This window comes from Benincasa hispida, chromosome 9 (assembly GCF_027475165.1).
Source record: "Benincasa hispida cultivar pf3 chromosome 9, pf3_genome.v1.1, whole genome shotgun sequence".
Taxonomy (NCBI): Eukaryota; Viridiplantae; Streptophyta; class Magnoliopsida; order Cucurbitales; family Cucurbitaceae; genus Benincasa; species Benincasa hispida.
The window spans coordinates 95719562-95733511 of NC_143486.1; the positions used below are offsets into that span (position 1 = coordinate 95719562).

At 32.5% G+C, this 13950-nt stretch overlaps 1 protein-coding gene across 2 annotated transcripts; it reads left to right on the plus strand.

Moving 5' to 3' along the window:
• Positions 1-8445: 8445 nt before the first annotated feature.
• LOC150034226 (uncharacterized) lies at positions 8446-11194 on the plus strand. Of its 2 annotated transcripts, XM_090318222.1 has the most exons (3): positions 8446-8652; positions 9216-9452; positions 10528-11194. In XM_090318222.1, exons 1-3 carry the CDS (start codon positions 8586-8588, stop codon positions 10731-10733), a joined length of 510 nt encoding a protein of 169 aa, XP_090174348.1. In that variant the 5' UTR covers positions 8446-8585; the 3' UTR covers positions 10734-11194. The 2 variants fall into 2 exon arrangements, 1 of the variants encoding a protein (XP_090174348.1); XR_016532402.1 differs by lacking the exon at positions 10528-11194 and having other exon boundaries at positions 9226-10521.
• Positions 11195-13950: the final 2756 nt, after the last annotated feature.

Below are 13950 nucleotides of genomic sequence, written 5' to 3' on the forward strand. Positions count from 1 at the left end.
CATAAGGTCCCCTTGTTAGCTTACTAAATGGTTCAAATCAAATGAGAGAATTTTATATTAATGAGATTAATATATAATGGTTAATTATAAATATGATCTTTAATCCAAATTATGTAAGAGAGATATATTTTAATAAGATTCAAATATTAGATTTATATGAAATAAATTCATAAAGAGATGTATAGATATAAATATGTGATATTTATATGTTAGTTAACTTCATATTAAATATAATTTAGTAGAGTCATTTAATTGATTATTTAATGGTTAATTAATTGATTAAGAAATTATGGAGATTGGAGGTTAGTATAAATATACGATATTTATGATAATTAATTAAATGTATATATATTAAATAGGATTTAATACATGGTCATTTAATTAATGTGCCAATTAATTACATAAGAGTTATTTAATTAATTAGCACTAAGGGTATAAGGGAAATACTTGGAGAAGGGGTTAACCTTCTCCATATAAAAGGTTAAGAAGTTAGATGTAACCACAAGTTATCCAGATATAATTATGAGCATTTGTGAAGAGTCATTATTATGTTGATTGGTTATATTCATGGACACATAAATATATCTACAGTGGGAATATTGTAATTATCGATCTTTAGTGAAGTGATTAGTAGTTAAAGAATATTGATTAATTGGATTAAAGGATTTTAACCAATTAATCTCATATCATTAGAGCTTCTAATCTATAGGTCCATAAGTTCCCCTTATTAGCTCACTAAAGGATAGTAATGAGAAATGATTTAAACTGTTCAAATCAAATGAGGAAATTTTATATTAATGAGATTAATATATAATGGTTAATTACAAAAATGATCTAATCTAAATTATATAAGAGAGAAATATTTGAATAAGATTCAAATATTAGATTTATGTGAATTGGATTCAAAAAGAGATGTATACACATAAATATGTGATATTTATATGTTAATTAACTTCATAATAAATATAATTTAATAGAGTCATTTAATTGATTGATTAATGGTTAATTAATTGATTAAGAAATTATGGAGATTGGATGTTAGTATAAATATGTGATATTTATGATAATTAATTAAATGTATATATATTAAATAGGATTTAATATAGGGGCCTTTTTAAAAAATAAAAAATATTTAAAAATATTTACACTTTATAGCAAAAAGTTCAAAAAATACAAAGCACTTTTAGAACTTTTGCTATAAAGTGTAAATATTTTTGGAATTTTTCTATTGATAAGAATTTCCCTTTAATATATGGTCATTTAATTAATGTGTCAATCAATTAAATAAGAGTTATTTAATTAATTAACACTAAGAGTATGAAGAGAAATACTTGGAGAAGGGGTTAACCATTCTCCATATAAATATATCGTCATAGCCCATTTAGGGCAAGAGATTTTTATTACACAAAATCCTAGCCTCCAACCTCTACATTTTCGTTAACTTCTCTCTAGAAATTCTCTTCCCTTTTATTTTCCTCAAAGTTCTTGGAGACCACACTTCCAAGCTCTTTGAATCCTAGAGAATAACAAGGCAATCTTGTCGGTGATGTCCATCTTGATTGCAGAAGCTCGAGATTATAAAAAACGATGGAAGAAAAAAGATTGAGAAATCATCAAAGGTAAGTTTGATTTCTTCTCTTCTTCCTCTGTTTTAGCATGCATATGTTTATTTTGAATGTTTATCCTACAAATGCATGATTTTTTTTTTTCTGTTTTTGTTTCTTTAAAAATCGATTATCTAAATGCAAGGCATTCATACGCTTCTACGAGGATTCAGTCCCTTCAATTGCAGCATGATTTGTTTGAGCTATTTCATCAAGATCCAACTCAATCTTCTTTTCACAAGCCAACTTTAGAATCAGCTCCATTAGCACGAAGCACATTTCCATTGGATGGCTAATGATCCTGTGATACTTACAGTAGTTAGGATCACCTACTTTTCCTAATCGTTCTGGCCACTTGCATTCCAGTAGTTTAATGATTTATTTTTCTAATAATTGCTCCAATATATCTGCAACATTAGAGTCAGGGAATGGATAAACTCTCTCTTGTCTTTCTTTAAATGTTGGGCGACGCTTCTTGGCGCCATCATGCTTTCTTTCAAATTTTGTTTCTCTTTCTTTGGAGGAAAAATTAAGCGGGTCGTATGACGACCATAGATTATGTTATGGTACTATTCCCAATATTTTCAGTGCCTTTTATTTCTTTCTTATTCTTTCTCCCTTCAAGGACTAGAAAATCTTTAGTTCTCCCATTGGCGATGTTCAACTCTATGTCATGAGCGCGTGTTGCCAAATCCTTAAACGTACGAGGCTTTATCCCTTGTAAGATGTAGAGAACTCCCAATACATGCCTTGGGTGTACATCTCCATTGCCGATAGTTCAATGAGTATATTTACAATCCAAATTCGGAGCTCTCCATCAGTTGATGCAGTTAATGACCGGCTCTCCCTTTTGTTATTTGGTGTTCGTCAGCTCCATCATGCTAACAGTGCTCCTTATGCTGTAGAAGCAGTTCAGGAACTCTCTTTCCAACTGTTTCTAGCTATCATTCACTTCTGGCTTTAGATCAGTATACCAATCGAAAGCATTTCCTTTCAAGGTATAGATGAACTTCTTGACTAGCTGGTCTTCTTTGGTTCCTGCATTTTCATAGGTTTCAATGAAGTGAGCAACATGTTGTTTTGGATTGCCTTTTCCATCGAACTGATAGAACTTTGGAGGTTGGTACCCAATTGGCATTATTGATGGATAAAAAGAAGCATGTGCAATGGAAGTAATGGATCATTAATGCTCTAATTACATTAAATAAGCAAGGATTAAGCATGCAAAGAGAGTTAGAAATACAACCTTTGTAGTTTCCACTAGTTTCTTCGTCTCTGTGAGCAATCGATACCACCAATAGTAAATCCTCGCTATTCTCCAGTTGAAGAACACGGTTGTGGGACCGAATCTTTAGTGAAAGATAGGGAATATCACTAAATTAAATTGGAGAGTCAAAGAGATTTTGTGGATCATAAAAGTCAAAAGTCAAAGAAGCATAAGTTTTTAGCAATTGAAAATCAATAACTATTTATAAACAAAAGACATGCAAAAACTCTTTTTGCATGGCCTCCACCTCAAACACCATTAACATGAACAAAATAGGTGTCAAGCTTTGCATGAAACACTTTATAATCCACTTAGTTAGTGGAAAAATCCAACAATTGGATTTTTCCACTAACTAATTTTTTTAATAAAATTGATTTATAATAAAGCAATTTTATTTAACAATATATGAAATACAATTTTCAAATTTTAGAAATTATTTAATTAAATAATTTTAATTAAATAAAATAAATAATTTAATATCACATTTTATTGACTTTGACGCCTAATTTTGATTAATCACATTAATAAATTTTTAAACACTTTCATGGTAATGTTTTATAAAAAAAAAATTACTCTCCAAAAATAATTAGTCAATTGTAAATTATATCTTATATAAAATATAATTTTCTCTAAAGACCGAATTTGAACATTTCAAATTCTCACTTCACTTAGTTGTTTAATTTTTTCCATAGTGAGCTAGTAAGGAGACCCAATGGACCTACAGATCATGGGTTCCAACGATCCGAGATTAATGGGTCAAACTCTTTAACCTTGTTAATCAACATTCGTTAACTAACAGGACTGTCCACTATAGCCTGTAGTTGCACTCCCTCATCGTAGATATATTATGTGTCCATTTGATATAATCGTCATCGATAAGTTGATCCTTCTCAAGTTGTTCATAACCTCAGCTAGGTTAACTACCGTTTTATCCCTGAGTTACATCTTTTCTCCTTAAGTACCATTGTCCCTCTAATGAACAATTGATTTAAGATCTTAATCACTAAATCCATTCCTCTCAGGCCAACGAGAGGATGGAGCCCCTTTTTTAAGACCTGAGTTCAGCCCTTAAGGAAACAACCTTTCTACTATCCCTAAAATGTGTAGAAGTGAATTCCATCTTGCAAATTCTATGTCCCCAGTTATTTACCCGACCTTATACCTGAAATGGGAGGCATATTGAGCAGCTCTGTTGAGTTTACCCTCACCTATGCAGATCAAGGGACAATCCCGAATAAACAGAAGTTCATAGATAGCTCATGATTCAGATCAAGTTATTGTTGGGATTGGTGTCCTAAATCTCCCAGAAGTCTCGTAGTTTGTAAACATTCTGTAAACATATTGTTATTAATAAAATAAGAGTTATTTTATAAGCATTTACTCGATCCAATAAACTAAGATCCGTGGTTATTTTATGTAACTTAAGCATGTATGTGGAGACATACAAGTAGATGCCTTAAGTAATAACCAAAATGGTCTGTAGTAGATGGATAAAGGAGGGATACCTTATCCTGGTGACACTACGAATACGACCTGCTTTGTAGATGTACAAGTGTTGTAAAGTGTTCCAAATGGTCTGATCCTGACCATTCATGTGGATACATGCGGGTAGAGGTATCCTATACAAAGATTTTGCATAAGACCGGACCACGAAATGATTAGTCTCTTTATATAACGTCATTGATAATTAAGACTTACATTTCACTAGAATGACCATAGGTGATATGTCCTTAATCCTGAGTGAGTTGGGAACTCCTGCTCATGAAGGCGGTCCTTTGATTTGTATGGGTGAGAGTGGCCAGATTTCCAACTTAACAAGCCTACCATTTTGGAGATTCGTCTGATTGGGAAGCTAGGAACTCAACTACATAAGACAAAATTCACTCCTTCCTCGAAGCAGAAGTAAGTAGATAAATTTCTCCCTTAAAGGTTGATTTCGGGTCTTGAACATAGTGGCCACACCCTCTCTTGGGAAGAGAGGACCCAGTCATAGTGGGACTATGACTTATTGTTCATTAGAGGAATCAGTGGTACTTAAAGAGTTAGATGTAACTATAGGGACAAAACGGTAAATTGGTCCAGCTGTACTTACGAGCGATTTTTGAAGTGTCATCATACTGTTGATTGGTTATATGGACACAAAAATTTATCTATAGTGCAAAGAGTGCAGTTGTCAATCTTTAGTGAAGTGACTGATAGTTAACGGATGGTGGATCTCGTGATTAAAGAGTTTAGTCAGTTATTCACGTACTGTTGAAGCTTCAAGCTACAGGTCCATAAGGCCCCCTTAGTAACTCAATGGGTTCAAGTTGAGAATCAAATTTTGGGTTAGTTTGAAGTGTTTAAATTAACAAGAGGAATTTCATTATGTATGATATAATTAAATTAAATCCATTATATGAGATATAATTGATATGATGTATTTGATACATTATATGATTGGAGGAATTAATATAAATATGAATTATATTAAATGCCATAAAATAGAAAAGAACTATGGTTTATATGTTGCATATGATGCAATATTAAAACTATAGGTTATATATATAATATGATAAGTTAGTTATTATATTTATTTATAATATATTAATTATGTGATAATTAATTATTCTTTTTCTTAATAACCGACTTGAGTAAGAGGTTTTATGGCAATTGTAAGATAAAAAGGAAGACAGTTTTCCAAATTAGATAATGATTCATTCGTATTGTCTCACAAAAGAAAAACTATCGAGTAAAAGAGTTTTACTAAACTGTAGTATTACACAGCCTAAACGATCAAGTATCGAGTTTACTATACAATAGTTACTCATTACTACACGATCGAGTATCAAGTTTATGCGATAGACTTCCTTCTTCTGTCGCATACTTTCGATCGTTTACTTCCTCCATTCTTTTATCCAAAGTCATGTAGAGCTCACAACTTCTAGATTCTCACACTGAGAATACCAAGGTAACCTTTGTGGTAGTGTTCAGTTCTGTTTGAGGGTCGAGGATCAAGTTATACTCGATTGTGATCGAGATTCATCCAGTTGCTCATTGAGATCGAGTTCTGATCGTTGCGTTTGAGTTGGTGTTGTTGGACTGTAAATTTACTCTTGATGCATAATCTGTTCTTCTTGACTGTAAATGTTTGTGTTATTTCTCAATGGACTTTGGAACGATCCGCTACCGCTCACTAGTTCTCTATTTAGAGTTCCTTCAGTTATCTAGGTCATAAAGAAGTGAAATTAATCAGTGTTAACAGTAAACGGTGTTAATACGTAACAGTGATTATTTCGTGGTCAGTCTTACATAATCTCATTGTATAGAACACCCCTACTCACATATCTCTACATGAACGAACTGATCATATTGTTTATGATACTTTACAACATTTGTAACAATCATAAAGCGGGTTGTATTCAATAGTATCTTCAGAAATAGGTACCCAACCTAATCCAATTATTATAGACTATTTAGGTTATTATACTCGAACTTGATCCAGTTTATGTTTCCACATAAAGTCCAAGTATTCATAACAATAGCCAAGGGTTAGTAGTTTATTGGATTTAGAGTTATCAATTCATTTTCATTCAACGATATTTTTTTGAATAAACTTCATGTATGTCTACTGTTTACAAACTACGAGTTTTAGGATATACAACCCAACAATTATAAGGTTGTCGATTCTTTTAGTGTACGTCTTGGAGTACATAAAAGAACATTGTAACGGTCCTTTGTACAGAGCCCTTATGGAGTTTGTATCATATCCTGCAGCTGTTGAACCAATAGAGAGGCGACAAAGGTAAATTGTTGCACCTGGTTTTCCTGTAACACAATTTTTCCTTTTTCACTGGCTTTGATAGTAGAAGTTTGACTTGATTCAGCAGTTTCTCAAGCCTGTATTTGATCTCTTAAGACGGCAATTTCATGGTTCGCTCCTAAACAACTTTCATTAGGAGATCTATTTTCCTCTCCATCTCTGCCATGGCCGACCCAGTTGTCACGCCCCTCATCATGACAGACACTATATCAAAGTGTGATTTTTTCTCTAATTGATCAGAAGCAGGAGCATAGTTGTCGAACAAGGGATTTTTTTTTATGAAGATCCCACCTTTAGTAGATTCCATCAGTCTTTCCTAGCTTTTCTTTGTGAAGACAGATTCTTGTTCTTATTCTTACATAATCTCTTTTGAATGGCTGCAGGTGACAGGTCCCTTGATAGTGTCGCTTGCGACGGTAGCTTTGGATGTGACTTTATTTGGTGCCATTTGTTGATTTGGATGACGAGAGAGAGATGAGAGGTAGAGATGTCCCATTGGGCGTGCATTGTTCGCATGAGGTTTCTAGAGAAACTTGTTTCGTGGAATTTTAACTTTTGCATTTGTATTAATTTTAGTATAGCAAGTATAATTTCTAAGACATAATCCTTTGATGCTTTCAAAGTCAACTTTAATCTTCAAACTGGCTGATTTTCTTAGATGACCGCTTTGAGCTTGTTCATCTTCTTAGATGATCGGCTTTTGGGCTTGATAATCTTTTTGAATAATCGACCTTTGGGCTTGATGATCTTCTTAGAGGATCAATGTTCACACGTGGCTTTTGAAGAAATGTATTTTGTGGAGCAGAACCTGTGTTGATGTAGATTTGATACGGATGTGGTTTGATCTTTAGTACTTGATCTTTTGATTCTCTCTCGATCGAATGTGCTCGCTTGATGTATGAAAGTGGAGCATATGAATGTTTTTGAAGTTGGAATCTTGGAAGAATGCTTGTATCTCCAAAAGACTTTAGTATTTAAGTGTGATCAGCTTCAGGAGTCAATGAGTCTTCTGATTGTAGAAAATTTCCTCTAGGCTCTCTGGACTGTAGAAATTTTGACCCCACAAATAAAGAGAACCTCTCCATTTATAGAGTTCTATGGTAAGCTTCGTGGGCTTGGTCTTGGTTAATCCATGATCCTGGCATTTGGGCCCAATTAGTTGGATTTGGGCTAAATTAAACCCATTTTTGGGTTCAACTGGACATTAGCCCAAATTATAATATCAAATTGGACCAATTAATTTTATTTATCTAATGATCATGATGAAAACACGTGGCATCATCTGGATTCACCAATTTATGTCTTCAACTTCAATTTTGGACATTTGTTAACTTTTAATTGGTCTCAAATTTGATGATTTGTAATTTTGTCCTTAATTTGGTAATGACGTGACAATTTGTGATTAGTCCAAAATTTCTCATTCAACAAATTTTAAAAATTAGGTCCGTAGTCTAATACACTTGACACACTACTGATATACATTTGATACACTAATAGCATATGTCTGATACATTTCATACACTGTTGATACACACTAGATTAGGGGTGAGCATGTTAGACCGAAAAATTGACACGATCGACTTAAACCGGTCGAAATGTATTTGGACGGTCGAAAATCAGACACAAGTGGTCAGTGTCCGTTTTTGGTTTTAAAATCGATTCCAACGGCGGTCAGGGTGAGTTATTGACCTGACCCAACCGAGATTTATTATATATATATATATATATATATATATATATATATATATAATGGCATTTTAAAAATTTAGGGATCTTCCATTCCAGCCGCTATCCATATTCTTCCTCTTCATTCAGCTATCTTCTTGAGCGATCGTTTTTCTTCATTCCAGTAGCCGGCTGATCTTCTTCGATTCCAACGATCTTCTTCAGCCATCTTCTTCCTCTTCGTTCAATGATCTTCTTCAGCCATCTTCTTTGTTCTTCCTTCCATTCCAGCGCCAGTCGGTTGTTGCCTGTAGGTCTGTATCGTTCTTCTTCGTTTTGTATAATGTATATAATAAAATAAAATATAAATACCCACTTTGGCCGGTTTGGATTTGATGTGTTCTGTTCAATATTGCTAATATAAATATCCACTTCGTTATGTATAATACTAATCTCTTTCAATATTTTCATTTCCAACAAATATGGGTTTGATGAGTTCTTTTTTTTTTCCCCTTAAATGTGTTTACTGTTTAGTTGAAAATTTTAACAAATTTGAGTTGTATAGTCTTTTGTATTAAAAGTTTACATTTATGTAACAAATTAGGGATGAGTGTTGGTTGTTGTTCTATTGAGGTGAGGCAGTGTACGTGAGGTTTAGAGGCACTGTTACTCCCCTTATTATCTCTTATGAGTCATTTATGAAACCTGTTGAGGTATTGTGTGTTCTGACATGGATTCCTTATTTGCTCATGTTTCATGCATAAGGTGATAAGGGTATGGGTATATGAGTTTTTGTAAATACATTGAGACTTGAGTTTTTGTAAAGCTGAAATACTTTGAGTTTTTGTGAATTGTGTGATACTGATGTCTGACATAGTGTGGTTCAGCTACATGGATTCAACGGAGATGGAGTTTGATGGAACTGCAACTAATGCTTCAAACAATGAACGAGATGCAGCAATGGATGCCAATACAAATATCATTGATGTTGATTCAACAAATGAGACATCAAATTTTCTAAATCCACAAAAAAGAATGAAGGTTGTGAAAAAGTCCATGGTATGGGATCATTTTGAGAGGCTAAAAGATGATCCTAAATACCCTCATGCTCAATGTAAGTACTGTGAAGTTGTCTATGCATGTCATTTTAAACGTAATGGTACTGGGACTATGAAGAATCATTTGAAAAATTGTAAAAAATACCTTTACCAGAAAAAGAGAGATCCAACCTAAATGACATTCGCTTTCAAAACTAAAGACAAAGACAATGTTGGGGATAATACATCACAACTTGTATGTGAGTCATATAGTTTAGAGAGTTGTCGGGAAGCGTTGGTTGAAATGGTAATTATTGACGAATTGCCATTCAAGTTTGTGGAGGGTAAAGGATTTAAGAAATTTGTCGATAGATTAACATGTGCAAGTCAACCTAGATTTGTTGTTCCATCTCAGTTTACTGTGGCTAGAGATGTGCTTAAGTTGTATGTTAATGAGAAAAAAACGTTTGAAAGACATGTTTGTGACTCTCATTACGGGTTGTTAGACATCGAGACAAAATATAAATTATATGGTACTAACTGCCAATTTCATAGATTCTGATTGGAGATTACATAAAAGGATACTTAGTTTTTGTCCAATTGAGAATCATAAAGGTGATACTATTGGTAAAACCATTGAAAAGAATTTGAAGGATTGAGGCATTGAAAGGGTAATGACTTTGACGGTTGATAATGCAAGTTTGAATAAAACTACCATTGCTTATCTTCTAAAAAGATTCAATAAGGGATTATTGTTTGGTGGAGAATTTTTGCATGTTCGTTGTTGTGCTCATATATTAAATTTCATAGTATGTGATGCTTTTACGGAACATAATGATTGCATTGAAATGATTTGATATATTGTACGATTTATAAGATCTTCTCTTGTGCATTTTTCGAAATTTAAAAAGTGCATTGAAATTGAAAAAATTTCTTGTAAGAGTTATGTGTGTCTTGATGTTCCTACTAGATGGAACTCTACATATTTGATGCTTGAGGTAGCTGTGAAGTTTGAAAAGGCTTTTGATAGATTAAAAGATGAAGATGTTTCTTATAGACACGATTTGTCATCAAATAAGGAAGATTGGACAAATGCTAAGACGTTGATTAGGTTTTTAAAGGTCTATTATGATGTGACGTTGAAAATTTCAGGGTCTTTGTACACCACTTCGAATATGGTTTTTCATCAGATTACAGTGGTTCATAATTATATATGTTTGAATGCTGGTAGCGCGAATGCAATACTAGTTGGAATGGCTAATAGCATGAAGACCAAATTTGAGAAGTATCGGGGGAACAATGAAAAAAAATCTATTGTTGTATGTTGCTATTGTGCTAGATCCTCGAAAAAAAGCTAAGGTTTGTATCTTTTTGCCTTAAAAATTTTTTTGGGCTAGAAATTGTAAAATCTATGGGAAATGTAGTGGAGCAATGTTGTAGACGTTTCTTTCCTGAGTACAGTACTACTCAGAGTAGGAGTGGGAGTACTACTACTACTAATACACCAATTGTCTAAGCCTCGGAGACCATGATTGATTATGATCCAACTGAAAAGGTGGGTGAAGACTTTGTCTATGATACAATTGATATTGATTTCGAAGGCGATGAGACTGCACCTTTCGAACAGGGGTCAGAAATTGATATTTATTTGTTGGAAGCCAATGTTAAGAATGAATGTGATTTTGACATACTTCAATGGTGGAAGATGAACAGTCAACAATTTGAGGTTCTTAGTCGTATGGCTAGAGATTTTTTGGCAATTCCAGTATCTACTGTAGCGTTTGAGTCGGCTTTTAGTATATGAGGATGTGTTGTTGATTGGCTCGAAAAACAGTGGAGACTCTCATTTGTGTCGGATCGATATGGCAACCCTAGAGGGGGTGAATATGATTTAATTAAACCTTTTTTTTAATTAACCCAATTAAACTAATTATTACACTTTTTATAAATAATAAGAAAAATTCAATTTAAGCAACAAATAAGATGATAAAAAGTGTGATGATTTAATTATATCAAATTTTAGCAAATAAATAAGAACAAACTAAAACATACAATAGATTGCTTAAATTAATTGCAAAAATAAAAAGGAAAGAGTTAGAGAAGAAGACACTGTAATTTTTATAGTGGTTCGGTCAAACTTAACCTATTCCAATCTCCAAGCGCCTCTTGGGAATTTGAATTTCCGACTCTTTCCACGAATTAGAGCCCAACTGTTACACCACCGCTCATTTTACGAGTTCACGAGCAAACCCAATCCTTTCCACGGTTTAGGATCAAACCGTTACAAATGTTGGAATTTTTTAAGAACACAATACAACTCTCACTAGAGTAGATTTACAAGTTTAAGCACTCAATAAATTTATCCTCAAAATACAATAACACTAAGAAAAAAATTGAGAGCTTAGAGAGAGCAACAATAGAGACTATTGAGTTTTGGAGGATTATGAAATGTAAAATTTGTTCATACAAAATTTGGAGAGGAAGATGGTTTATATAGAGATGGAAAAGGAAAAAAATTAAATTTAAATTGGACCATTGGATTTTGGAAAAGAAAAATCAATGGTGGAGATTTTAAACTAAACTAGTTGTTAGATACAAAATAAATATAATATTAAATTCCTTTTCTTTTGAAATTCATTTTCTTTTAAAAATTAATCCAAAAAATAAAAAACATACCATGTGTCAAAAACTAACCGTTAGACACAAACATAAAATAATATTAAATTCATTTTCTTTTTAAATTCATTCTTTTTAAAGTCAATCCAAAAATTAAAAAAAAAAAACATACCATGTGTAAAAAACTAGCCGTTAGACACAAACATAAAATATAAATTTATTTTCCTTTTAAATTTCTTTTAAATTTCATTTTTTTTAAATCAATCCAAAAATCAAAAGCCCATCATATGTTAATCTCTTAGTGATCCACCATTCAACTAATATGCTGTCACATGTCTACATGCAAATGGTCTGGTTATGCCACGTCATCCACTACAGTATTTTCTCTATTGACTTGTTTCGATCATATCGTCTTCGTTTTAGCTCCGATTTGAGTGATTCAAGAGGTGTTGGAATCGTTATTCTAAGCTCTACGCTATGGACATATTAAAACACTAAAATTTTCAGTAATTAAAAATTGAGTTTGTTATCATCAAAATATTGATTAATTAATTAATTAAAATTAATTAATTTGAGATTAAGGGCCAAAAAGCCAACAATCTCCCCTTTTTGATGATGACAAACCATTCAAGAAAAATAGCTTGAAATACATGTAAACCATATGTAGCACATAATAAAATTCAACATATCACCATAAAGATCATTCTTGAAATTGACTCAAAAAAAATAAATTCTCCCCCTAATTAATAGAATCAAAATCATAATAAATTTATAGTATATTTTTCTTAAATTTCTCCCCCGTTGGAATCATAAAAAAGAATAATTAAGAAAAATTTAGAACTACATAAATGTTTCCTTTAAAAATATGAACATAAATTTAGCACAACTCCCCCTAAGAATATTAACACATGCTTTCCATATCTCCCCCTATCAAAATGCCTTCTAAAAGATTTAACAAGTAAAATTATAAAATCAAGAGACATCACAACGAATAATACTGAGCTCAAGCCTATTTTTGCAAAAGTTTTCTTCATTCAAAGGCTTAGTAAAAATATCCGCTAATTGATTATTAGAGCCTACAAATTCAAGAGTAATATTATCATTTTGCACATGCTCTCTAATAAAGTGATGTCTAATATCAATATGCTTAGTCCTAGAATGATGTATAGGATTTTTAGTCAAATTAATAGCACTAGTATTATCACAAAATATAGGCACATTATCAAACTTTAATCCAAAATCACAAAGAGTTTGTTTCATCCAAAAACTTTGAGCACAACAACTAGCAACTGCAATATATTCCGCTTCGATAGTGGATAAGACAACCGAATTTTTCTTTTTACTAAACCAAGAAACTAAGGAATTACCAAGAAATTGACAAGTCCCACTAGTACTCTTACGGTCAAGTAAACTACCCACAAAATCCGCATCAGAATATCCTACCAAATTAAATTCAACATTTCTAGGATGCCATAAGCCTAAATCAATAGTACCAAGAAAATATTTAAAAATTCTTTTAACGGCATGTAAATGTTATTCCTTAGGATAAGATTGAAATCTAGCACAAAGACATACACTAAACATAATATCGGGTCTACTAGCGGTTAAATAAAGTAAAGATCCAATCATACCTCTATAAGTTTTTATATCCACACACTTACCTTTTTCATCTTTGTCAAGCTTAGTGGATGTGCTCATAGGAGTTTTTGCAATTTTACCTTCATTGAATTTGAACCTTTTGAGCAAATCCCTTGTGTATTTTTCTTGACTTATGAAAATACCATCCTTGAGTTGTTTGATTTGGAGACCAAGGAAGAAGCTAAGTTCTCCCATCATACTCATCTCAAATTCACTATGTATACACTTGGAAAATTCTTCACACAAAGATGGATTAGTAGAACCAAAAATAATATCATCCACACATATTTGTACTAAAAGCAATAAAAAGAGTAGTATCAA